The sequence below is a fragment of the Xenopus tropicalis genome, chromosome 10 (genome assembly GCF_000004195.4).
Source record: "Xenopus tropicalis strain Nigerian chromosome 10, UCB_Xtro_10.0, whole genome shotgun sequence".
In the NCBI taxonomy this organism is placed as follows: domain Eukaryota; kingdom Metazoa; phylum Chordata; class Amphibia; order Anura; family Pipidae; genus Xenopus; species Xenopus tropicalis.
In genome coordinates this window covers 119,780-146,992 of record NC_030686.2, presented here as the reverse complement: position 1 = coordinate 146,992, position 27,213 = coordinate 119,780, and the positions used below count along the sequence as shown (strand labels likewise).

Below are 27,213 nucleotides of genomic sequence, written 5' to 3'. Positions count from 1 at the left end.
GATATACAAGTTCTAAGCCATGGAGCTCACTAACATCTGGGTGTGGGGGTATGAGTGGGGGTATGAGTGGGGGTATGAGTGGGGGTATGAGTGGGGGTATGAGTGGGGTATGAGTGGGGTATTGATGCTGGCACATTAGGGTTAGGGATAGATCCAGGCTACATGAGCACAACGTTTGATTTAAGTGAAACTGTAACCAATCACTGCTTATTTTGGGTTTAGCGCTATGGGCAGAGTAAGGTTGGAAGATACACAATTTTTCACATTAGGAAAACTGTATGTTATTGTAGGAGATTAGTTTATGACCCGCTGCTCCCATTAGCATGTACATTCTTCCATGTTTATCCGCTGTATAACTCTGTAGCTACGCCGTCCTACACTCAACTTGGAGCTAAGCACAAGCCTTACTCCGCCTCCAGGCCCCTCCCACTGCCCGTTACCCGCCACTCCCCAGCCGAGGCTACGAGCTTTTGACGTCAGACCGCTGTTCGGAAACTCTCGCGAGATGTGGGCTAGCGCTTATCCAATAAGCTCTTTCCTTTGAGTCACTTGTTCCTGGGGCGGGGCGGAAGTGTTTGTGCGTGGTGCATTGTGGGGAGTGTGGTTCCGGTGAGCCGAGCTGTAGCTCCCACAGCAGCCGAGCAGCGATCGGAACTAACACCCAACTCGGAGCCAAAATGAGAGACAAACAGAAGCGGCGCAGGGAGCGGACATGGGCGGAAGCAGCGAGGATGGTACGTTCCGGGGGAACCATGTTTGGGAGGGGAGAGAGGAAATAGAGAGAATACGCGGGGGGGGTAGCCATGTGGGGGGAAAGAAAGATAAAGGGGAGGCTGAAAGCGGGGTCAGAAAGAGCAGTGGTTGGGGGCAAAATTGATAAGTTGGAGGGTGTGAGGAGATAGCGGTGTCGGGGAAGCCATGTTTGAAGGCGGGAGAGACACTTTATAAAGGGTTTTGTTATGGGGGGGGGGGGCAATTGCTGTGAGGTGGGCTTGTAAGGCTGGGATATATGGAGAAGGTATTGCTATTAGGGGCTAGTAAGGCTGGGATATATGGAGAAGGTATTGCTATTAGGGGCTAGTAAGGCTGGGATATATGGAGAAGGTATTGCTATTAGGGGCTAGTAAGGCTGGGATATATGGAGAAGGTATTGCTATTAGGGGCTAGTAAGGCTAGGATATATGGAGAAGGTATTGCCATTAGGGGCTTGTAAGGCTGGGATATATGGAGAAGGTATTGCTATTAGGGGCTAGTAAGGCTGGGATATATGGAGAAGGTATTGCTATTAGGGGCTAGTAAGGCTGGGATATATGGAGAAGGTATTACTATTAGGGGCTAGTAAGGGTGGGATATATGGAGAAGGTATTGCTATTAGGGGCTAGTAAGGCTGGGATATATGGAGAAGGTATTGCTATTAGGGGCTAGTAAGGGTGGGATATATGGAGAAGGTATTACTATTAGGGGCTAGTAAGGGTGGGATATATGGAGAATGTATTGCTATTAGGGGCTTGTAAGGCTGGGATATATGGAGAAGGTATTGCTATTAGGGGCTAGTAAGGCTGGGATATATGGAGAAGGTATTGCCATTAGGGGCTAGTAAGGGTGGGATATATGGAGAAGGTATTGCTATTAGGGGCTAGTGAGGGTGGGATATATGGAGAAGGTATTGCCATTAGGGGCTAGTAAGGCTGGGATATATGGAGAAGGTATTGTTATTAGGGGCTAGTAAGGCTGGGATATATGGAGAAGGTATTGCTATTAGGGGCTAGTAAGGCTGGGATATATGGAGAAGGTATTGCTATTAGGGGCTAGTAAGGCTAGGATATATGGAGAAGGTATTGCCATTAGGGGCTTGTAAGGCTGGGATATATGGAGAAGGTATTGCTATTAGGGGCTAGTAAGGCTGGGATATATGGAGAAGGTATTGCTATTAGGGGCTAGTAAGGGTGGGATATATGGAGAAGGTATTACTATTAGGGGCTTGTAAGGCTGGGATATATGGAGAAGGTATTGCCATTAGGGGCTAGTAAGGGTGGGATATATGGAGAATGTATTGCTATTAGGGGCTTGTAAGGCTGGGATATATGGAGAAGGTATTGCTATTAGGGGCTAGTAAGGCTGGGATATATGGAGAAGGTATTGCCATTAGGGGCTAGTAAGGGTGGGATATATGGAGAAGGTATTGCTATTAGGGGCTAGTGAGGGTGGGATATATGGAGAAGGTATTGCCATTAGGGGCTAGTAAGGCTGGGATATATGGAGAAGGTATTGTTATTAGGGGCTAGTAAGGCTGGGATATATGGAGAAGGTATTGCTATTAGGGGCTAGTAAGGCTGGGATATATGGAGAAGGTATTGCTATTAGGGGCTAGTAAGGCTAGGATATATGGAGAAGGTATTGCCATTAGGGGCTTGTAAGGCTGGGATATATGGAGAAGGTATTGCTATTAGGGGCTAGTAAGGCTGGGATATATGGAGAAGGTATTGCTATTAGGGGCTAGTAAGGCTGGGATATATGGAGAAGGTATTGCTATTAGGGGCTAGTGAGGGTGGGATATATGGAGAAGGTATTGCCATTAGGGGCTAGTAAGGCTGGGATATATGGAGAAGGTATTGTTATTAGGGGCTAGTAAGGCTGGGATATATGGAGAAGGTATTGCTATTAGGGGCTAGTAAGGCTGGGATATATGGAGAAGGTATTGCTATTAGGGGCTAGTAAGGCTAGGATATATGGAGAAGGTATTGCCATTAGGGGCTTGTAAGGCTGGGATATATGGAGAAGGTATTGCTATTAGGGGCTAGTAAGGCTGGGATATATGGAGAAGGTATTGCTATTAGGGGCTTGTAAGGGTGGGATATATGGAGAAGGTATTGCTATTAGGGGCTAGTAAGGGTGGGATATATGGAGAAGGTATTGCCATTAGGGGCTAGTAAGGCTGGGATATATGGAGAAGGTATTACTATTAGGGGCTAGTAAGGGTGGGATATATGGAGAAGGTATTGCTATTAGGGGCTTGTAAGGCTGGGATATATGGAGAAGGTATTGCCATTAGGGGCTAGTAAGGCTGGGATATATGGGGAAGGTATTGCTATTAGGGGCTAGTGAGGGTGGGATATATGGAGAAGGTATTGCCATTAGGGGCTAGTAAGGCTGGGATATATGGGGAAGGTATTGCTATTAGGGGCTAGTAAGGCTAGGATATATGGAGAAGGTATTGCCATTAGGGGCTTGTAAGGCTGGGATATATGGAGAAGGTATTGCTATTAGGGGCTTGTAAGGCTGGGATATATGGAGAAGGTATTGCCATTAGGGGCTAGTAAGGCTGGGATATATGGGGAAGGTATTGCTATTAGGGGCTAGTGAGGGTGGGATATATGGAGAAGGTATTGCCATTAGGGGCTAGTAAGGCTGGGATATATGGGGAAGGTATTGCCATTAGGGGCTAGTAAGGCTGGGATATATGGAGAAGGTATTGCTATTAGGGGCTTGTAAGGCTGGGATATATGGAGAAGGTATTGCCATTAGGGGCTAGTAAGGGTGGGATATATGGGGAAGGTATTGCTATTAGGGGCTAGTGAGGGTGGGATATATGGAGAAGGTATTGCCATTAGGGGCTAGTAAGGCTGGGATATATGGAGAAGGTATTGTTATTAGGGGCTAGTAAGGCTGGGATATATGGAGAAGGTATTGCTATTAGGGGCTAGTAAGGCTGGGATATATGGAGAAGGTATTGCTATTAGGGGCTAGTAAGGGTGGGATATATGGAGAAGGTATTGCCATTAGGGGCTAGTAAGGCTGGGATATATGGAGAAGGTATTGCCATTAGGGGCTAGTAAGGGTGGGATATATGGAGAAGGTATTGCTAGTAAGGCTGGGATATATGGAGAAGGTATTGCTATTAGGGGCTAGTAAGGGTGGGATATATGGAGAAGGTATTGCTATTAGGGGCTAGTAAGGGTGGGATATATGGAGAAGGTATTGCTATTAGGGGCTTGTAAGGCTGGGATATATGGAGAAGGTATTGCCATTAGGGGCTAGTAAGGCTGGGATATATGGAGAAGGTATTGCCATTAGGGGCTAGTAAGGGTGGGATATATGGAGAAGGTATTGCTATTAGGGGCTAGTAAGGCTGGGATATATGGAGAAGGTATTGCTATTAGGGGCTTGTAAGGCTGGGATATATGGAGAAGGTATTGCCATTAGGGGCTAGTAAGGCTTGGATATATGGAGAAGGTATTGCTATTAGGGGCTTGTAAGGCTGGGATATATGGAGAAGGTATTGCTATTAGGGGCTAGTAAGGCTGGGATATATGGAGAAGGTATTGCCATTAGGGGCTTGTAAGGCTGGGATATATGGAGAAGGTATTGCTATTAGGGGCTTGTAAGGCTGGGATATATGGAGAAGGTATTGCCATTAGGGGCTAGTAAGGGTGGGATATATGGAGAAGGTATTGCTAGTAAGGCTGGGATATATGGAGAAGGTATTGCTATTAGGGGCTAGTAAGGGTGGGATATATGGAGAAGGTATTGCTATTAGGGGCTAGTAAGGGTGGGATATATGGAGAAGGTATTGCCATTAGGGGCTAGTAAGGCTGGGATATATGGAGAAGGTATTGCCATTAGGGGCTAGTAAGGGTGGGATATATGGAGAAGGTATTGCCATTAGGGGCTTGTAAGGCTGGGATATATGGAGAAGGTATTGCTATTAGGGGCTAGTAAGGCTGGGATATATGGAGAAGGTATTGCTATTAGGGGCTAGTAAGGCTGGGATATATGGAGAAGGTATTGCTATTAGGGGCTAGTAAGGCTGGGATATATGGAGAAGGTATTACTATTAGGGGCTAGTAAGGGTGGGATATATGGAGAAGGTATTGCTATTAGGGGCTAGTAAGGCTGGGATATATGGAGAAGGTATTGCTATTAGGGGCTAGTAAGGGTGGGATATATGGAGAATGTATTGCTATTAGGGGCTTGTAAGGCTGGGATATATGGAGAAGGTATTGCTATTAGGGGCTAGTAAGGCTGGGATATATGGAGAAGGTATTGCCATTAGGGGCTAGTAAGGGTGGGATATATGGGGAAGGTATTGCTATTAGGGGCTAGTGAGGGTGGGATATATGGAGAAGGTATTGCCATTAGGGGCTAGTAAGGCTGGGATATATGGAGAAGGTATTGTTATTAGGGGCTAGTAAGGCTGGGATATATGGAGAAGGTATTGCTATTAGGGGCTAGTAAGGCTGGGATATATGGAGAAGGTATTGCTATTAGGGGCTAGTAAGGCTAGGATATATGGAGAAGGTATTGCCATTAGGGGCTTGTAAGGCTGGGATATATGGAGAAGGTATTGCTATTAGGGGCTAGTAAGGCTGGGATATATGGAGAAGGTATTGCTATTAGGGGCTTGTAAGGGTGGGATATATGGAGAAGGTATTGCTATTAGGGGCTAGTAAGGGTGGGATATATGGAGAAGGTATTGCTATTAGGGGCTAGTAAGGCTGGGATATATGGAGAAGGTATTGCCATTAGGGGCTTGTAAGGCTGGGATATATGGAGAAGGTATTGCTATTAGGGGCTTGTAAGGGTGGGATATATGGAGAAGGTATTGCTATTAGGGGCTAGTAAGGGTGGGATATATGGAGAATGTATTGCTATTAGGGGCTTGTAAGGCTGGGATATATGGAGAAGGTATTGCTATTAGGGGCTAGTAAGGCTGGGATATATGGAGAAGGTATTGCCATTAGGGGCTAGTAAGGGTGGGATATATGGGGAAGGTATTGCTATTAGGGGCTAGTGAGGGTGGGATATATGGAGAAGGTATTGCCATTAGGGGCTAGTAAGGCTGGGATATATGGAGAAGGTATTGTTATTAGGGGCTAGTAAGGCTGGGATATATGGAGAAGGTATTGCTATTAGGGGCTAGTAAGGCTGGGATATATGGAGAAGGTATTGCTATTAGGGGCTAGTAAGGCTAGGATATATGGAGAAGGTATTGCCATTAGGGGCTTGTAAGGCTGGGATATATGGAGAAGGTATTGCTATTAGGGGCTAGTAAGGCTGGGATATATGGAGAAGGTATTGCTATTAGGGGCTTGTAAGGGTGGGATATATGGAGAAGGTATTGCTATTAGGGGCTAGTAAGGGTGGGATATATGGAGAAGGTATTGCTATTAGGGGCTAGTAAGGCTGGGATATATGGAGAAGGTATTGCCATTAGGGGCTTGTAAGGCTGGGATATATGGAGAAGGTATTGCTATTAGGGGCTTGTAAGGGTGGGATATATGGAGAAGGTATTGCTATTAGGGGCTAGTAAGGGTGGGATATATGGAGAAGGTATTGCTATTAGGGGCTTGTAAGGCTGGATATATGGAGAAGGTATTGCTATTAGGGGCTAGTAAGGCTGGGATATATGGAGAAGGTATTGCCATTAGGGGCTAGTAAGGGTGGGATATATGGGGAAGGTATTGCTATTAGGGGCTAGTGAGGGTGGGATATATGGAGAAGGTATTGCCATTAGGGGCTAGTAAGGCTGGGATATATGGAGAAGGTATTGTTATTAGGGGCTAGTAAGGCTGGGATATATGGAGAAGGTATTGCTATTAGGGGCTAGTAAGGCTGGGATATATGGAGAAGGTATTGCTATTAGGGGCTAGTAAGGCTAGGATATATGGAGAAGGTATTGCCATTAGGGGCTTGTAAGGCTGGGATATATGGAGAAGGTATTGCCATTAGGGGCTAGTAAGGCTGGGATATATGGAGAAGGTATTACTATTAGGGGCTAGTAAGGCTGGGATATATGGAGAAGGTATTGCCATTAGGGGCTTGTAAGGCTGGGATATATGGAGAAGGTATTGCCATTAGGGGCTAGTAAGGCTGGGATATATGGAGAAGGTATTGCTATTAGGGGCTAGTAAGGCTGGGATATATGGAGAAGGTATTGCTATTAGGGGCTAGTAAGGCTAGGATATATGGAGAAGGTATTGCCATTAGGGGCTTGTAAGGCTGGGATATATGGAGAAGGTATTGCTATTAGGGGCTAGTAAGGCTGGGATATATGGAGAAGGTATTGCTATTAGGGGCTAGTAAGGCTGGGATATATGGAGAAGGTATTGCTATTAGGGGCTAGTAAGGCTAGGATATATGGAGAAGGTATTGCCATTAGGGGCTTGTAAGGCTGGGATATATGGAGAAGGTATTGCCATTAGGGGCTAGTAAGGCTGGGATATATGGAGAAGGTATTACTATTAGGGGCTAGTAAGGCTGGGATATATGGAGAAGGTATTGCCATTAGGGGCTTGTAAGGCTGGGATATATGGAGAAGGTATTGCCATTAGGGGCTAGTAAGGCTGGGATATATGGAGAAGGTATTGCTATTAGGGGCTAGTAAGGCTGGGATATATGGAGAAGGTATTGCTATTAGGGGCTAGTAAGGCTAGGATATATGGAGAAGGTATTGCCATTAGGGGCTTGTAAGGCTGGGATATATGGAGAAGGTATTGCTATTAGGGGCTTGTAAGGCTGGGATATATGGAGAAGGTATTGCCATTAGGGGCTAGTAAGGCTGGGATATATGGGGAAGGTATTGCTATTAGGGGCTAGTGAGGGTGGGATATATGGAGAAGGTATTGCCATTAGGGGCTAGTAAGGCTGGGATATATGGGGAAGGTATTGCCATTAGGGGCTAGTAAGGCTGGGATATATGGAGAAGGTATTGCTATTAGGGGCTTGTAAGGCTGGGATATATGGAGAAGGTATTGCCATTAGGGGCTAGTAAGGGTGGGATATATGGGGAAGGTATTGCTATTAGGGGCTAGTGAGGGTGGGATATATGGAGAAGGTATTGCCATTAGGGGCTAGTAAGGCTGGGATATATGGAGAAGGTATTGCTATTAGGGGCTAGTAAGGCTGGGATATATGGAGAAGGTATTGCTATTAGGGGCTAGTAAGGCTGGGATATATGGAGAAGGTATTGCTATTAGGGGCTAGTAAGGCTGGGATATATGGAGAAGGTATTACTATTAGGGGCTAGTAAGGGTGGGATATATGGAGAAGGTATTACTATTAGGGGCTAGTAAGGGTGGGATATATGGAGAAGGTATTGCTATTAGGGGCTAGTAAGGCTGGGATATATGGAGAAGGTATTGCTATTAGGGGCTAGTAAGGGTGGGATATATGGAGAATGTATTGCTATTAGGGGCTTGTAAGGCTGGGATATATGGAGAAGGTATTGCTATTAGGGGCTAGTAAGGCTGGGATATATGGAGAAGGTATTGCCATTAGGGGCTAGTAAGGGTGGGATATATGGGGAAGGTATTGCTATTAGGGGCTAGTGAGGGTGGGATATATGGAGAAGGTATTGCCATTAGGGGCTAGTAAGGCTGGGATATATGGAGAAGGTATTGTTATTAGGGGCTAGTAAGGCTGGGATATATGGAGAAGGTATTGCTATTAGGGGCTAGTAAGGGCTGGGATATATGGAGAAGGTATTGCTATTAGGGGCTAGTAAGGCTAGGATATATGGAGAAGGTATTGCCATTAGGGGCTTGTAAGGCTGGGATATATGGAGAAGGTATTGCTATTAGGGGCTAGTAAGGCTGGGATATATGGAGAAGGTATTGCTATTAGGGGCTTGTAAGGGTGGGATATATGGAGAAGGTATTGCTATTAGGGGCTAGTAAGGGTGGGATATATGGAGAAGGTATTGCTATTAGGGGCTAGTAAGGCTGGGATATATGGAGAAGGTATTGCCATTAGGGGCTTGTAAGGCTGGGATATATGGAGAAGGTATTGCTATTAGGGGCTTGTAAGGGTGGGATATATGGAGAAGGTATTGCTATTAGGGGCTAGTAAGGGTGGGATATATGGAGAATGTATTGCTATTAGGGGCTTGTAAGGCTGGGATATATGGAGAAGGTATTGCTATTAGGGGCTAGTAAGGCTGGGATATATGGAGAAGGTATTGCCATTAGGGGCTAGTAAGGGTGGGATATATGGGGAAGGTATTGCTATTAGGGGCTAGTGAGGGTGGGATATATGGAGAAGGTATTGCCATTAGGGGCTAGTAAGGCTGGGATATATGGAGAAGGTATTGTTATTAGGGGCTAGTAAGGCTGGGATATATGGAGAAGGTATTGCTATTAGGGGCTAGTAAGGCTGGGATATATGGAGAAGGTATTGCTATTAGGGGCTAGTAAGGCTAGGATATATGGAGAAGGTATTGCCATTAGGGGCTTGTAAGGCTGGGATATATGGAGAAGGTATTGCTATTAGGGGCTAGTAAGGCTGGGATATATGGAGAAGGTATTGCTATTAGGGGCTTGTAAGGGTGGGATATATGGAGAAGGTATTGCTATTAGGGGCTAGTAAGGGTGGGATATATGGAGAAGGTATTGCTATTAGGGGCTAGTAAGGCTGGGATATATGGAGAAGGTATTGCCATTAGGGGCTTGTAAGGCTGGGATATATGGAGAAGGTATTGCTATTAGGGGCTTGTAAGGGTGGGATATATGGAGAAGGTATTGCTATTAGGGGCTAGTAAGGGTGGGATATATGGAGAAGGTATTGCTATTAGGGGCTTGTAAGGCTGGGATATATGGAGAAGGTATTGCTATTAGGGGCTAGTAAGGCTGGGATATATGGAGAAGGTATTGCCATTAGGGGCTAGTAAGGGTGGGATATATGGGGAAGGTATTGCTATTAGGGGCTAGTGAGGGTGGGATATATGGAGAAGGTATTGCCATTAGGGGCTAGTAAGGCTGGGATATATGGAGAAGGTATTGTTATTAGGGGCTAGTAAGGCTGGGATATATGGAGAAGGTATTGCTATTAGGGGCTAGTAAGGCTGGGATATATGGAGAAGGTATTGCTATTAGGGGCTAGTAAGGCTAGGATATATGGAGAAGGTATTGCCATTAGGGGCTTGTAAGGCTGGGATATATGGAGAAGGTATTGCCATTAGGGGCTAGTAAGGCTGGGATATATGGAGAAGGTATTACTATTAGGGGCTAGTAAGGCTGGGATATATGGAGAAGGTATTGCCATTAGGGGCTTGTAAGGCTGGGATATATGGAGAAGGTATTGCCATTAGGGGCTAGTAAGGCTGGGATATATGGAGAAGGTATTGCTATTAGGGGCTAGTAAGGCTGGGATATATGGAGAAGGTATTGCTATTAGGGGCTAGTAAGGCTAGGATATATGGAGAAGGTATTGCCATTAGGGGCTTGTAAGGCTGGGATATATGGAGAAGGTATTGCTATTAGGGGCTAGTAAGGCTGGGATATATGGAGAAGGTATTGCTATTAGGGGCTAGTAAGGCTGGGATATATGGAGAAGGTATTGCTATTAGGGGCTAGTAAGGCTAGGATATATGGAGAAGGTATTGCCATTAGGGGCTTGTAAGGCTGGGATATATGGAGAAGGTATTGCCATTAGGGGCTAGTAAGGCTGGGATATATGGAGAAGGTATTACTATTAGGGGCTAGTAAGGCTGGGATATATGGAGAAGGTATTGCCATTAGGGGCTTGTAAGGCTGGGATATATGGAGAAGGTATTGCCATTAGGGGCTAGTAAGGCTGGGATATATGGAGAAGGTATTGCTATTAGGGGCTAGTAAGGCTGGGATATATGGAGAAGGTATTGCTATTAGGGGCTAGTAAGGCTAGGATATATGGAGAAGGTATTGCCATTAGGGGCTTGTAAGGCTGGGATATATGGAGAAGGTATTGCTATTAGGGGCTTGTAAGGCTGGGATATATGGAGAAGGTATTGCCATTAGGGGCTAGTAAGGCTGGGATATATGGGGAAGGTATTGCTATTAGGGGCTAGTGAGGGTGGGATATATGGAGAAGGTATTGCCATTAGGGGCTAGTAAGGCTGGGATATATGGGGAAGGTATTGCCATTAGGGGCTAGTAAGGCTGGGATATATGGAGAAGGTATTGCTATTAGGGGCTTGTAAGGCTGGGATATATGGAGAAGGTATTGCCATTAGGGGCTAGTAAGGGTGGGATATATGGGGAAGGTATTGCTATTAGGGGCTAGTGAGGGTGGGATATATGGAGAAGGTATTGCCATTAGGGGCTAGTAAGGCTGGGATATATGGAGAAGGTATTGTTATTAGGGGCTAGTAAGGCTGGGATATATGGAGAAGGTATTGCTATTAGGGGCTAGTAAGGCTGGGATATATGGAGAAGGTATTGCTATTAGGGGCTAGTAAGGGTGGGATATATGGAGAAGGTATTGCCATTAGGGGCTAGTAAGGCTGGGATATATGGAGAAGGTATTGCCATTAGGGGCTAGTAAGGGTGGGATATATGGAGAAGGTATTGCTAGTAAGGCTGGGATATATGGAGAAGGTATTGCTATTAGGGGCTAGTAAGGGTGGGATATATGGAGAAGGTATTGCTATTAGGGGCTAGTAAGGGTGGGATATATGGAGAAGGTATTGCTATTAGGGGCTTGTAAGGCTGGGATATATGGAGAAGGTATTGCCATTAGGGGCTAGTAAGGCTGGGATATATGGAGAAGGTATTGCCATTAGGGGCTAGTAAGGGTGGGATATATGGAGAAGGTATTGCTATTAGGGGCTAGTAAGGCTGGGATATATGGAGAAGGTATTGCTATTAGGGGCTTGTAAGGCTGGGATATATGGAGAAGGTATTGCCATTAGGGGCTAGTAAGGCTTGGATATATGGAGAAGGTATTGCTATTAGGGGCTTGTAAGGCTGGGATATATGGAGAAGGTATTGATATTAGGGGCTAGTAAGGCTGGGATATATGGAGAAGGTATTGCCATTAGGGGCTTGTAAGGCTGGGATATATGGAGAAGGTATTGCTATTAGGGGCTTTTAAGGCTGGGATATATGGAGAAGGTATTGCCATTAGGGGCTAGTAAGGGTGGGATATATGGAGAAGGTATTGCTAGTAAGGCTGGGATATATGGAGAAGGTATTGCTATTAGGGGCTAGTAAGGGTGGGATATATGGAGAAGGTATTGCTATTAGGGGCTAGTAAGGGTGGGATATATGGAGAAGGTATTGCCATTAGGGGCTAGTAAGGCTGGGATATATGGAGAAGGTATTGCCATTAGGGGCTAGTAAGGGTGGGATATATGGAGAAGGTATTGCCATTAGGGGCTTGTAAGGCTGGGATATATGGAGAAGGTATTGCTATTAGGGGCTAGTAAGGCTGGGATATATGGAGAAGGTATTGCCATTAGGGGCTAGTAAGGCTGGGATATATGGAGAAGGTATTGCTATTAGGGGCTAGTAAGGGTGGGATATATGGAGAAGGTATTGCTATTAGGGGCTAGTAAGGGTGGGATATATGGAGAAGGTATTGCTATTAGGGGCTAGTAAGGGTGGGATATATGGAGAAGGTATTGCTATTAGGGGCTAGTAAGGGTGGGATATATGGAGAAGGTATTGCCATTAGGGGCTAGTAAGGCTGGGATATATGGAGAAGGTATTGCCATTAGGGGCTTGTAAGGCTGGGATATATGGAGAAGGTATTGCTATTAGGGGCTTGTAAGGCTGGGATATATGGAGAAGGTATTGCTATTAGGGGCTTGTAAGGCTGGGATATATGCAGAAGCTATTGCTATTAGGGGCTAGTAAGGCTGGGATATATGGAGAAGGTATTGCCATTAGGGGCTAGTAAGGCTGGGATATATGGAGAAGGTATTGCCATTAGGGGCTAGTAAGGGTGGGATATATGGAGAAGGTATTGCTATTAGGGGCTTGTAAGGCTGGGATATATGGAGAAGGTATTGCCATTAGGGGCTAGTAAGGCTGGGATATATGGAGAAGGTATTGCCATTAGGGGCTAGTAAGGGTGGGATATATGGAGAAGGTATTGCTATTAGGGGCTAGTAAGACTGGGATATATGGAGAAGGTATTGCTATTAGGGGCTTGTAAGGCTGGGATATATGGAGAAGGTATTGCTATTAGGGGCTAGTAAGGCTGGGATATATGGAGAAGGTATTGCTATTAGGGGCTAGTAAGGCTGGGATATATGGAGAAGGTATTGCTATTAGGGGCTAGTAAGGCTGGGATATATGGAGAAGGTATTGCTATTAGGGGCTAGTAAGGCTGGGATATATGGAGAAGGTATTACTATTAGGGGCTAGTAAGGCTGGGATATATGGAGAAGGTATTGCTATTAGGGGCTAGTAAGGCTGGGATATATGGAGAAGGTATTGCTATTAGGGGCTAGTAAGGCTGGGATATATGGAGAAGGTATTGCTATTAGGGGCTAGTAAGGGTGGGATATATGGAGAAGGTATTGCTATTAGGGGCTAGTAAGGCTGGGATATATGGAGAAGGTATTGCCATTAGGGGCTTGTAAGGCTGGGATATATGGAGAAGGTATTGCTATTAGGGGCTTGTAAGGGTGGGATATATGGAGAAGGTATTGCTATTAGGGGCTAGTAAGGGTGGGATATATGGAGAAGGTATTGCTATTAGGGGCTTGTAAGGCTGGGATATATGGAGAAGGTATTGCTATTAGGGGCTAGTAAGGCTGGGATATATGGAGAAGGTATTGCCATTAGGGGCTAGTAAGGGTGGGATATATGGGGAAGGTATTGCTATTAGGGGCTAGTGAGGGTGGGATATATGGAGAAGGTATTGCCATTAGGGGCTAGTAAGGCTGGGATATATGGAGAAGGTATTGTTATTAGGGGCTAGTAAGGCTGGGATATATGGAGAAGGTATTGCTATTAGGGGCTAGTAAGGCTGGGATATATGGAGAAGGTATTGCTATTAGGGGCTAGTAAGGCTAGGATATATGGAGAAGGTATTGCCATTAGGGGCTTGTAAGGCTGGGATATATGGAGAAGGTATTGCTATTAGGGGCTTGTAAGGCTGGGATATATGGAGAAGGTATTGCCATTAGGGGCTAGTAAGGCTGGGATATATGGAGAAGGTATTGCTATTAGGGACTTGTAAGGCTGGGATATATGGAGAAGGTATTGCCATTAGGGGCTAGTAAGGCTGGGATATATGGAGAAGGTATTGCCATTAGGGGCTAGTAAGGGTGGGATATATGGGGAAGGTATTGCTATTAGGGGCTAGTGAGGGTGGGATATATGGAGAAGGTATTGCCATTAGGGGCTAGTAAGGCTGGGATGTATGGAGAAGGTATTGTTATTAGGGGCTAGTAAGGCTGGGATATATGGAGAAGGTATTGCTATTAGGGGCTAGTAAGGCTGGGATATATGGAGAAGGTATTGCTATTAGGGGCTAGTAAGGGTGGGATATATGGAGAAGGTATTGCCATTAGGGGCTAGTAAGGCTGGGATATATGGAGAAGGTATTGCCATTAGGGGCTAGTAAGGGTGGGATATATGGAGAAGGTATTGCTAGTAAGGCTGGGATATATGGAGAAGGTATTGCTATTAGGGGCTAGTAAGGGTGGGATATATGGAGAAGGTATTGCTATTAGGGGCTAGTAAGGGTGGGATATATGGAGAAGGTATTGCTATTAGGGGCTTGTAAGGCTGGGATATATGGAGAAGGTATTGCCATTAGGGGCTAGTAAGGCTGGGATATATGGAGAAGGTATTGCCATTAGGGGCTAGTAAGGGTGGGATATATGGAGAAGGTATTGCTATTAGGGGCTAGTAAGGCTGGGATATATGGAGAAGGTATTGCTATTAGGGGCTTGTAAGGCTGGGATATATGGAGAAGGTATTGCCATTAGGGGCTAGTAAGGCTTGGATATATGGAGAAGGTATTGCTATTAGGGGCTTGTAAGGCTGGGATATATGGAGAAGGTATTGCTATTAGGGGCTAGTAAGGCTGGGATATATGGAGAAGGTATTGCCATTAGGGGCTTGTAAGGCTGGGATATATGGAGAAGGTATTGCTATTAGGGGCTTGTAAGGCTGGGATATATGGAGAAGGTATTGCCATTAGGGGCTAGTAAGGCTGGGATATATGGAGAAGGTATTGCTAGTAAGGCTGGGATATATGGAGAAGGTATTGCTATTAGGGGCTAGTAAGGGTGGGATATATGGAGAAGGTATTGCTATTAGGGGCTAGTAAGGCTGGGATTTATGGAGAAGGTATTGCTATTAGGGGCTTGTAAGGCTGGGATATATGGAGAAGGTATTGCTATTAGGGGCTAGTAAGGAGGAGGGATATATGGAGAAGGTATTGCTATTAGGGGCTAGTAAGGGTGGGATATATGGAGAAGGTATTGCTATTAGGGGCTAGTAAGGGTGGGATATATGGAGAAGGTATTGCTATTAGGGGCTAGTAAGGGTGGGATATATGGAGAAGGTCTTGCTATTAGGGGCTAGTAAGGCTGGGATATATGGAGAAGGTATTGCTATTAGGGGCTAGTAAGGCTGGGATTTATGGAGAAGGTATTGCTATTAGGGGCTAGTAAGGCTGGGATATATGGAGAAGGTATTGCCATGTGGGGGGCTAGTGAGGGTGGGATATATGGAGAAGGTATTGCCATGTGGGGGGCTATTGAAGGTGGAATATATGGAGAAGGTATTGCCATTAGGGGCTAGTAAGGGTGGGATATATGGAGAAGGTGTTGCCATGTGGGGGGCTAGTGAGGGTGGAATATATGAAGAAGGTATTGCCATTAGGGGCTAGTACGGCTTGGATTTTGGAGAAGGTATTGCCATTAGGGGCTAGTAAGGCTGGGATATATGGAGAAGGTATTGCCATTAGGGGCTAGTACGGCTTGGATTTTGGAGAAGGTATTGCTATTAGGGGCTAGTAAGGCTGGGATATATGGAGAAGGTATTGCTATTAGGGGCTAGTAAGGCTGGGATATATGGAGAAGGTATTCCCATTTGTGGGGCTAGTAAGGGTGGGATATATGGTGAAGGTATTGCCATTAGGGGCTAGTTAAGGGGGGTGGAGTTATTGCCATGCGGTGGCTGATAAGAGGGGTGAGGAGACAATAGTTGGGGAGGGAGTACATGGGGGGGGGGGGCACCCTGTGTTCTGTTTAAACCCATATTTGTATTCTGGTGCAGGTTCTGGAGAATTACTCTGATGCCCCAATGACTCCAAAGCAAATTCTACATGTGATTGAAAGCGAGGGGCTCAAAGAAACCAAGTGAGTTCCTGGGGGGCCGGGGCAGTGGCCTAGGTGGGTGGGGGGGCAGGAGAAGATGATGGTAAGTGGTACAATAAAGTTCTGATGGAGGCATTATTATTCTATGCGTTAGGGGTCGGGAAAATCATCAAAGAAATGAGGTCACATCTGTCATAGAAGCTGATGCTACAGTGCTGATTAATTCTGATACAGACTGCACTGGTTTCTATGCTGCAATGTAATGTGACTGAATTACTGATCTGCTTCGTATAGTGAGGGGTGTATATAGATTGTATATGAGGAGGGGTATGTAGACTGTATATGGGGAGGGGTATGGAGACTGTATATGGGGAGGGGGTATGGAGACTGTATATGGGGAGGGGTATGGAGACTGTTTATGGGGAGGGGTATGGAGACTGTATATGGGGAGGGGTATGGAGACTGTATATGGGGAGGGGTATGGAGACTGTATATGGGAGGGGTATGGAGACTGTATATGGGGAGGGGTATGGAGACTGTATATGGGGAGGGGTATGGAGACTGTATATGGGGAGGGGTATGGAGACTGTATATGGGGAGGGGTATGGAGACTGTATATGGGGAGGGGGTATGGAGACTGTATATGGGGAGGGGTATGGAGACTGTTTATGGGGAGGGGTATGGAGACTGTATATGGGGAGGGGTATGGAGACTGTATATGGGGAGGGGTATGGAGACTGTATATGGGGAGGGGTATGGAGACTGTATATGGGGAGGGGTATGGAGACTGTATATGGGGAGGGGTATGGAGACTGTATATGGGGAGGGGTATGGAGACTGTATATAAGGAGGGGTATGGAGACTGTATATGGGGAGGGGTATGGAGAGGATACAGACTGTATATCGGGAGGGGTATAGAGTGGATACAGACTGTATATCGGGAGGGGTATAGAGTGGATACAGACTGTATATTGAGGTGGGAGTGGGTCCCTAAGCGCAGGTAAGTGGCACACGGCCAGTGAATCAGCAGAAAACAAGATGGGGAGCTACTGGGGGCATCTTTGGAGGAAACACCCTCCCTGCTATAGGGCTGTGTGGGCCTGGGGCTGGTACAGAAGCACAATGTACAACATTTCTACCCTACTTCCTCAGTCAGGCTTTAGTTCTCCTTTAAGTTGCACATTTAGTGGCTAAGCATGTACTAAAGGGTGTGTGTGTTGTGCCCCTGGGGTCAGTGCTGATAAGAGTGAGTTGCAGAGTGAGGGGTTTGGGGGGGCTGTGCCGTGGGTCAGCCATAGAGAGACGGGGGGCTAGAGGGAAGCCGTCTCTGTGCTGAGGGAATTGCCTCTCCCATGGGTTACAGACAGGAAGGGGCCGCACACATTTCCCTACAGAAGATATTGGTGGGGGTTCCAGGGGTGGGTACATCTCAGTGTAGGGCTTATAGTGCACTAACGGTACAGGCAGAGGGATGGGGCCCCTGACCCTAGGAGCTCACACTGCTGGCCCACTTCCCATGGGAATTAGGTCTTGCTCATGTTAGATTCCTTTTGAATTGTGAGTGAAATTGTTTTCCTTATCCTTTAAGCACTGGCTCCTCCCCCCTTGCCTGCCTGAACGCCATGCTGCACTCCAACTCCCGGACTCGCGAGGCGCTCTTTTACAAACTGCCAGGGCGCATCAGTCTATTCACAATGAAGGTGAGTAAATGTGTTGGTCGGAGGGTGCAAAGAATACAGAACTGCTTAGTTAAAAGGGTAGTTCACCTTCAAATTCATTTTGTGTATGTTAAAGAATGAGCAACCTTTCAATTGGTCTTCATTTTTTATAGTTTCTGAATTATTTGCCTTCCAACTGACCCCGGCAGCCCAATAATCTATTACTCTGTGAGGCACCAATTATGTTACTTTTCTTTCTTTTGGGGCCCTTTTTTATTCATATTCCAATGTCTCACTCACACTGCTGCTTGGTTGCTAGGGTAATTTAAACCCTAGCAACCAGATAGTTGCTAAAATTTCAAAATAATTAAAAAAAGAAACAAAAAAAACCCCACCAATAATAAAAAATGAAGACCAATTGCAAATTGTTTTAGAATATCATTGTCTGCTTCATACTTTAAGTTAATTTAAAGGTGAACAGCCCCTTTAAGAGACAATGCTGCACCCACATTAAGCATTACGACATTTTGGGGTATCTCAAAAATGATTGCACCCCCCCCCCCCCCCCCGGCATAAGTTTCTGTTGAGCAGAATACAGTTGCACTTGGGGGGTCGTAGAGTTGCCAGGGGGGCTAATAACCTTACATGCAGTCACATGGGTCAGCTCTCAGCTTTGGCTACTGGCTGACTGCCCCCCAATAGGAAACTGTTCTCTTGTGCCCAGTATTGGGCATGGTGTGAGTGTCTCCATGTTGCCCCAGGAAAAGGTTAAAGTCACCCTCACTAGCACTAGGGCCCTATTTAAAGAAACAGAAGCATTATGGGCTTATTGTACTGCCCTCATTGCTTTATGGGAGGGGCCTAATGGGTACTGATTACCAGAATCAGTAGTCCTCTAAGAAACCCTATGTATAAACACCCCCCTATCCCCCCCCATTGTAAGCAGCAGTCCTGCCCTGCTTTATGGCTGAGATTCTAGCTATCTGTATAACAGAGCATTCTGTCACAGTGGCACAGATCCTATCTGATCCCCCCCCCCCCCATTGTAAGCAGCAGTCCTGCCCTGCTTTATGGCTGAGATTCTAGCTATCTGTATAACAGAGCATTCTGTCACAGTGGCACAGATCACAGTGGCACAGATCCTATCTGATCGCCCCCCCATTGTAAGCAGCAGTCCTGCCCTGCTTTATGGCTGAGATTCTAGCTATCTGTATAACAGAGCATTCTGTCACAGTGGCACAGATCCTATCTGATCCCCCCATTGTAAGCAGCAGTCCTGCCCTGCTTTATGGCTGAGATTCTAGCTATCTGTATAACAGAGCATTCTGTCACAGTGGCACAGATCCTATCTGATCCTATCTGTATAACAGAGAGCCTCCCAGACTCCCACCTCTCTCCCCTGCAATCAATCTTACACCCTGCTGCCAGGATCCTCCTGCTCTCTCCGAAGAGGGAACCTGTTCAGCCTCACTTAAGCTCACTAGCATGGCTGCCTGTAAAGCAAAGGAGAGCATACAGAATCCTTCTTCTAACATTCAAAGCCCTTCACTCCTCTGCTCCTCTCTACATTCCCTCACTGGTCTCTCTGCACTTTCCTGGTCGTCTCCTCCACTCCTCTCAGAGCCTCTGTCTTTTTACACCATCCACACCCACTGCGCTCTCTCGTCTTAACCCTTTCTATCTCGCTGCTCCTTCCCTCTGGAACTCTATCCCTGAATCCCTCTGTAGGGAAAACTCACCCACTCTCTATGGGGCAGGGACCTCCTTCCTACTCTCTCATACCACATGGCACTTACTCCCTGTGTATTTTATATTTATTGTATTTATTATAACACTTGTCCTCCCTGTGTGTAATTTTGTATATTGTAAGATAGGAGGGGTCGGGGGAATCACAACATAAACACTGTATTTCCTTACAGGGGGATGGGGCTCTGGGGTAAGACAATGGAACCAAATTGAAAGTGTGGGGCAGATTGAATTCTGTAATTAGTCTGTATGATAGCTCTGTGCCAGGCATGGCATTCTCACTGGCACTTTATCTTTTCAGAAAAATGCGCTGCAGTGGTCCCGTGCCGTGCCCGCGTCAGAGGATGGCGACACTGAGGATCCAGCAGATACAGAAGGAGCAAAATGGAGTGAAGGCAAAGTGCCAAGTGCTGGTGAGAATAATAAGCAGTGAGGGAAGTTATTGGTGGTGGGGGGGGATTAACTTTGTAGATTTATTCACACTCCCCCCCCCCCCCCCCCCCCCCCCCCCCCCACAGTTTAGGGTTCTATGCACCAGATACCCTGCTGTACATACAGATTAAAGGTAGAGCCCCCCATGCCCAGTACTACCCCTATAATGATTTGTACGTTATTTTCCCTACAGAAGAAGCTTGCATTGGTGCCTCTTGTTCCAGGGAGTTGCACTGCAGGGAGACAAGGTCCCTGGTACAGGTAAGTGATAGTGAGCAGTGCCTGTGGGTGCCAGGGTGGGGGCTACCCTGTACTGACTCCCTTGTGTCTCTTTAGATGAATAAGCAAAAGCGGAGAAGTGCTGTCCTGCTCCCACGTGTGGTGCTGACGCCACTGAAAGTCAATGGAGCACATCTGCCTTCTACTTCCGGTGAGGATTAGGGGGTGCGTGCCTGTGGGGTGGGAGAGGGATGGGGGACACGTTATGGCTCTTGTCTGTCATGTGACATAGGTAGCCCTCTGTCTTGGATTAGGTGGGTGGGGTACTGCATACTTATGTCCCACAGCATACCTGCAGGTATCGAGCATGTTGGCGTGTCTCTGGCACATCTGTACCTGCGGGTATCGGGCATATTAGTGTGCCGGGGGCACATATGTACCTGTGGGTATCAGGCATATTGGTGTGCCAGGGGCACATCTGTACCTGCGGGTATCAGGCATATTTGTGTGTCAAGGGCAGAGCGTGTGCCTGTGAATACCATTGTTCTGTTTGATTTCTCACTAATACACCATTCTGATTGGGCTCAGGTTTATCTGTGCATCGTGGGAGCCGGGAGTCGAGCCGAGTCCGCGCAGTGGGCGGGAGTTTGAGCTTTCAGAGACGAGCAGCATTCAGTAGAGATGGGGCCCATCCTCTGAGGGGAATCCGTGGCCCTGGGCCAGGCAAGTGCCTTATATCCTGAGTTTGTACTGTTTGGGTTTGGTGCTGTTGGCCACTTACTGATTGGCTGTAATTGCTTGCAGGGCAAGTCAGAAAGAGCCGAGTAGAGGAAATAGATTTTGAGACCCCAGGTTCTATCCTTGTGAACACAAATCTCCGTGCCCTGATGAACCTGAGAACCTTCAATGCACTTTCCACCAACCTCCAGCAGCAGCTTCTTCTCCTTCTGCCCGACGTGGACCGGCAGGTAAGTGTTGCCATTGCTCCCCCCTATCCTCCTCACGCCCATCCTCTCCCAACATGGCTGTTATTTTCTCCCAGGTCAGTGCAGAAGGGCAGATACGGATGAGCCCCAGCGCACTGAATAATGAGTTCTTTGCCCATGCCTGCCAGAGGTGGCGTGAGAGATTGGCTGATGGTAGGTACCTATGTCCCGGCCCAGGGGATTGGACAGGTGGCTGTATAGGGCACCTGTTATCCTGATCACTGACACTGGGGCAAATGGTCCTGTCTGTCTGATCCCACCCACTGCGTTTTGTCTTTCCCAGGGGAATTGACGCCTGAGATGCAGCTGCGCATACGACAGGAGATGGGCCGAGAGAAGAAGGTAGAAGGTTGGAAGGAGAAGTTCTTTGAAGAATTTTATGGACAAAAGTAAGGCTTTTTATCTACCCCCAGCATATCTACCTCCTCCCCTGCTCACAATACTCTAATCAGCACTTTTACCGTTTACATTTTTACGTTTTATAATATTAGCAGTTTAACAATGTAGATATGAATGTGTGAGAGGGGTTCCCCATGGTGTTCTACCAAAAGTTCCATTTCCTGCTGCTTCTCTGTTTAATAGCAAGACAGGAGCTAACATTAAGTAGTTTGGGAGGGTATATCTCCACTTTAATGATGGCCCCCTCATGCCAGAGATCTCTTGGAATGATATTGACTTTCTCTTCAGATCAGGGCTTGCTGAGGAACACTTCTCCGATGAAGAGGAGAAGAATGGCCGGACGGAGAGCCGGAGAGTTCCACGTGGTGCCCAGATAAAGGCAACGGAGGCTCGGCCTGGGGACATGTCTGTGCCAAGACAGGAAAGAAGAGTTAAAGAAATAAAGGTGACGGAGGCTCTGCCTAAGGACATGTCTGTGCCAAGACAGGACAGGGGAGTTAAAGAGAGAAAGGCGACGGAGGCTCCGCCTAAGGACGTGTCTGTGCCAGGACAGGACCGGAGAGGCAGAATTACCAGAGGGAAGGAAGGGAAAGAAGAGACTGGGGCAGTTGAAGTGAGCCCAGAGATGAGCGAGTCTCCCACAGTGTGTGTAATGGGAGCAGGGACAGAGCCTGGGGGTGCAGAGGCCCATATTGCCCCCAATGGTTCCCAGAATCTCCCCACTTTCCCTGACAGAGTCCCTGCCCCTCATCCACACAGTTCTGAGCAAAAGAGAAAGATGGAGACAGAGTCTTATAGCCCTTCCGTCGAGAAGAAACCCCGAATGGAGCAGCGTCGGTCCTTTCGTAACACAATTCAGAGTGTTTACACAGAAAAGCCACAGCCCACCAAAGAAGAACCCAAAGTCCCACCAATTCGGGTAAGAACCCATTTAGTAGCCCTTGTGTGTAGGTATTGGTGCATTCTGGGAGATGGGAAGAACACGCTTTCCCTGGGTGCAGTCCTATCTTACTCTGCCTGTCCAATGCTGCCTGTGTGTGCCATACTCTACCTGCCATACTCTGCCTGTGTGTGCCATGCTCTGCCTACCCCACCCTGCCTGTGTGTGCCATACTCTGCCTACCCCGCTCTGCCTGTGTGCGCCCCATGCTCTGCCTGTGTGCGCCCCATGCTCTGCCTGTGTGCGCCCCATGCTCTGCCTGTGTGCGCCCCATGCTCTGCCTGTGTGCGCCCCATGCTCTGCCTGTGTGCGCCCCATGCTCTGCCTGTGTGCGCCCCATGCTCTGCCTGTGTGCGCCCCATGCTCTGCCTGTGTGCGCCCCATGCTCTGCCTGTGTGCGTGTGTGCGCCCCATGCTCTGCCTGTGTGCGTGTGTGCGCCCCATGCTCTGCCTGTGTGCGTGTGTGCGCCCCATGCTCTGCCTGTGTGCGTGTGTGCGCCCCATGCTCTGCCTGTGTGCGTGTGTGCGCCCCATGCTCTGCCTGTGTGTGTGTGTGTGTGTGTGTGTGTGTGTGTGTGTGTGTGTGTGTGTGTGTGCGCCCCATGCTCTGCCTGTGTGTGTGTGTGTGTGTGTGTGTGTGTGCGCCCCATGCTCTGCCTGTGTGTGTGTGTGTGTGTGCGCCCCATGCTCTGCCTGTGTGTGTGTGTGTGCGCCCCATGCTCTGCCTGTGTGTGTGTGTGTGTGTGCGCCCCATGCTCTGCCTGTGTGTGTGTGTGTGTGTGCCCCATGCTCTGCCTGTGTGTGTGTGTGTGCCCCATGCTCTGCCTGTGTGTGTGTGTGCCCCATGCTCTGCCTGTGTGTGTGTGTGTGTGCGCCCCATGCTCTGCCTGTGTGTGTGTGTGTGTGTGCGCCCCATGCTCTGCCTGTGTGTGTGTGTGTGTGTGCGCCCCATGCTCTGCCTGTGTGTGTGTGTGTGTGTGCGCCCCATGCTCTGCCTGTGTGTGTGTGTGTGCGCCCCATGCTCTGCCTGTGTGTGTGTGTGTGCGCCCCATGCTCTGCCTGTGTGTGTGTGTGTGCGCCCCATGCTCTGCCTGTGTGTGTGTGTGTGCGCCCCATGCTCTGCCTGTGTGTGTGTGTGTGCCCCATGCTCTGCCTGTGTGTGTGTGTGCCCCATGCTCTGCCTGTGTGTGTGTGTGTGTGTGTGTGTGCCATGCTCTGCCTGCCCTACCCCTGAGGAGGAACAGTACAGGGGGTTACACGTAGATACAATACAGGGGGTTACAGGCTGAATCTGAGGGGGGACAGTACAGGGGGTTACACATAGAGACAGTACAGGGGGTTACAGGCTGAATCTGAGGGGGAACAGTACAGGGGGTTACAGGCTGAATCTGAGGGGGAACAGTACAGGGGGTTACAGGCTGAATCTGAGGGGGAACAGTACAGGGGGTTACACGTAGAAACAATACAGGGGGTTACAGGCTGAATCTGAGGGGGAACAGTACAGGGGGTTACACATAGAAACAATACAGGGGGTTACAGGCTGAATCTGAGGGGGGACAGTACAGGGGGTTACACATAGAAACAATACAGGGGGTTACAGGCTGAATCTGAGGGGGAACAGTACAGGGGGTTACACATAGAAACAATACAGGGGGTTACAGGCTGAATCTGAGGGGGGACAGTACAGGGGGTTACACATAGAAACAATACAGGGGGTTACAGGCTGAATCTGAGGGGGGACAGTGCAGGGGGTTACAGGCTGAATCTGAGGGGGGGCAGTACAGGGGGGTACAGGCTGAATCTGAAGGGGAACAGTAATACAGGGAGGGGCAGTTAGTCTCCGTACTGAGACCATTTAAGGCTTACACAAGGGGAAGCAATCATAGCAGCCAGGCAGGTGGGGGGGCCAAACACGGGGGGGGGGGGGGGAAAGTTGCGGGCCCCCAGTTGGACAGCACTGTTTATGGCCAAAAGCCCGTGCAGATTGGGTTCAGTCCCAGCACTAATGATGATGAATCCAGTGATTCCATTTTATCAGAACCACAATCTGATTTGTTCTCTTTGTGCTTTGTGTTTCCAGATCCAACTTTCTCGGATCAAGCCTCCCTGGGTTTATAAAGGTTTGCCAGCTCAGCAGTCCTATCCCCGGATCATCCCAAACCCTGATCCCCCTGGGGGCGGGCCTCCTCCCCGCTCACCTCCTGACAGTCAGACCAGTGCAATTGGGGGAGGAGGGGGCCCGGGAGGAGGCAGAACCATTAAGGCAAGAAAGGAATCCTGGAAGCGAGAGGTCAGACAACCCACAAAGAGAGACCCCACAAAGCCACGTGCAGGTTTGTTCCGAACACAATTACTGTCGCCCACAGCCATAAGGAACAGTCTGTCTAAAGCCCTGGGAAAACGTGGCACCGGGAGCGGGTGTTCCTCGCCCGTCAGGACTGAGTTGGGCCCCTCAGCCTGCTCTGTAATTGGCAAGGCCAACGAGTTCAGTATGGCTGGAGCTTCTGCAAATGGACTGTCCCTATCGGAGGTTTGTGCTGCACGCTGGGCATATGAGCCGGGCACTGACCATGGCAGAGACTCTGTCCAACCAAGTAATGTTACTTCTCGCCAGAGGAAACCTTATGCCAACCCTTCTGCTGTTGGTACCATGGGCTCTGTACCCTGTAAAGCATCTGGTCACGGCAGCCATGTTGGTTCCTTTACTGGGGTTCTTGATGATGTGTCAAACATGTCCCAGAGCATCAGGAAGCAGCATACAGTGAAGAGAAGAGAAGTGGACTGCACTCCATTCCCAGTAAGGTTTCCTCCTGTGTCTCTGCCCGGGGGCAATTATAGAAATGTACAAACCCCCTCCCATGCCGGCACGACTGTGGCCATTTACCCCAAGGTTGCTGCTGATGACTCTGAATGTGCAGTGATTGGATCCTTGAGTCCAACGGGTAAAATTCTGCCTGCATCCACCTCTAGATTCCTCTCCAAGATTCCAGTTCCACCTAGTGATTATCTAGAACCAACAGTCCATGTCCTGCCAGCTGGACAATCGTCACCATGGGGCAAACTGATTGGCCACTGGCCACAAGTCTTAGTGTCTGTTTATAAATCTCTTGGAGAGCTAAACCCAAAGTGTCAGGATTTGAAGAGGAGGAATTTCCAGGCTCTTTCGGGCACGTTGGCAGCAGAGGCCTCTGTAAGTGCCCCATTGCCCCGTGGGTTCCCGGATGAAGACCTTCATTCATGGGCAGCTGGAAAGGTACTAACCCATTCAGTCTGATACGGAGAGAGCTGTTAGGCAATGCCAAGATGGCTGAATGTTGCCCTGCTTTTTTTTTCTTGCCAGATACAGAGATACCAGCCTGTCGCCCGTGGCCAAAGTGTGCAGCGTATCCCTCTGCGCCTTTCCTAGGAGATTCCCATCGGATGTGCCGCTCCGCAGCTTTCACCCAGAGGGTCGGATCTGCCAGTAACGCTGTCTCCAAACCTAACCCTGTGCCAGAATTCCCTGAGGCTGCGGTGCCGCCGCCTGGTGCCACTCCTTGCCATTATTCTCCCGCTCTTCCCAGTAAGTATGAGCCCCATTGTGCGAGAGACAGAGACGGGAGCCATGTTCCTGCAGCCAGTGAGCTGCGAGCATGTGTGTTGGGCCTCAGTGACTGCGTTTTGTGCCTTGAGAGAATTCCAGTGGCTCTGGGAGCGCCAATAGTCACGCCGGTATTTTCCATAGATTTCACTGTAAATAGCTTTACTTGCCCTTTGTTAGACAGTATGTGCAGATCCAGCTGCTTCAGCTCTAGTATTAATCTCTTCAGTGGGGCATTGGGGGACCTGCCTTGCCAACGGCACCTTGGCGCGGTGGGCTTATTGGTTAGTTTCTCTGGGGGGTGGGGGGGGGGGGCTCCATCCTTTGTTCTGCATGGACAGTATTTCTGCAAAGGGAAGGAGACATTTTAGGATTGAACGGGTAAATCACTGTTTTTGTATAAAGTAAACTATTTGGCTCCTGTAAGCACCTTGCGCATTCCGATGTATTTATGTTGTAAACTCTATAAATGTATATTCTGTATAGATGGCACCCTGGTCTGTATGCACCTACCCTCTCAATAAACATGTTCTACATTCTCACTGCATTTGGGCTTGGTACAGCCCGCTCACACCCCTGCAGGCTGCCACCAAAGCCATGTGATGGGGGCGGGGGGTACTTGTGTAGGTTGTATCTGCCTCAGCAGGGGTTATATTGTGACCCAAACTAATGGTTCTGTTTGTACCACAACTGTGATCTCTGGGGCTCATTCACATAGACTTTAACTCGCTTCCCACCACATGAACCTCCAAGTGGGGGTCATTGTATCGGCTTAAGTCGTTGTGAGATGGGTGTCCAAGGGGGGAAACAAACCTCTCCTGCACTGTTTGCCCTTTTATATTTGTAAACGCAGTGTCATTTGGGACAAAGGCCTTACCCTGTGGGGCTCAGCCAGGAATTGCAATGGTGCTTCCCTATGTAGGGCTACTTTGTGCCCAGCTGCAGGCCAGTCTTGTAGCTCAGGAGCGAGGCCACAGTTGCAGCAAGCCTGCTGCAATTTGGAAGTCACATGACTGACTTATGTGTTTTGATCCTGCTGAATCCTGATTGGGTGCACGCTGAGCGTCCCAGAGCCTTAAGGTGCCGAGACGCGGGTATATTCGGGTCCTTGAGACCGATTGGGCTGCTTTTCTGCCCGTGTATGGGCACTGCCAACAGGCCTAACATTGGGCAGATCTCAATTGGGCAGGTTGTAATTCAGTCATTGGCCCAATATC

At 48.1% G+C, this 27,213-nt stretch overlaps 1 protein-coding gene across 2 annotated transcripts; it reads left to right on the top strand.

The window, feature by feature from the left end:
* Positions 1-533: 533 nt before the first annotated feature.
* Positions 534-26,541, top strand: asxl1 (ASXL transcriptional regulator 1). Of its 2 annotated transcripts, none has more exons than XM_031894353.1 (13): positions 534-734; positions 15,996-16,078; positions 17,625-17,736; positions 19,742-19,853; positions 20,069-20,133; positions 20,209-20,302; positions 20,680-20,814; positions 20,896-21,059; positions 21,134-21,230; positions 21,361-21,466; positions 21,765-22,395; positions 24,497-25,669; positions 25,757-26,541. In XM_031894353.1, the coding sequence occupies exons 1-13, from the start codon at positions 678-680 to the stop codon at positions 25,820-25,822; spliced, it is 2,895 nt and encodes a 964-aa protein (XP_031750213.1). In that variant the 5' UTR covers positions 534-677; the 3' UTR covers positions 25,823-26,541. The 2 variants fall into 2 exon arrangements, with proteins under 2 accessions (XP_031750213.1, XP_031750212.1); XM_031894352.1 differs by having other exon boundaries at positions 535-734; positions 20,066-20,133.
* Positions 26,542-27,213: the final 672 nt, after the last annotated feature.

Excerpts from the sequence above, each read along its gene's own strand:
- asxl1 (XM_031894352.1), top strand. The coding sequence starts at position 678 with ATGAGAGACAAACAGAAGCGGCGCAGGGAGCGGACATGGGCGGAAGCA. Across the intron at positions 19,854-20,065 it reads AGGCAAAGTGCCAAGTGCTG|AAGAAGCTTGCATTGGTGCC; the intron begins GTGAGAATAATA and ends TTTTCCCTACAG. Across the intron at positions 22,396-24,496 it reads CCAAAGTCCCACCAATTCGG|ATCCAACTTTCTCGGATCAA; the intron begins GTAAGAACCCAT and ends TTGTGTTTCCAG.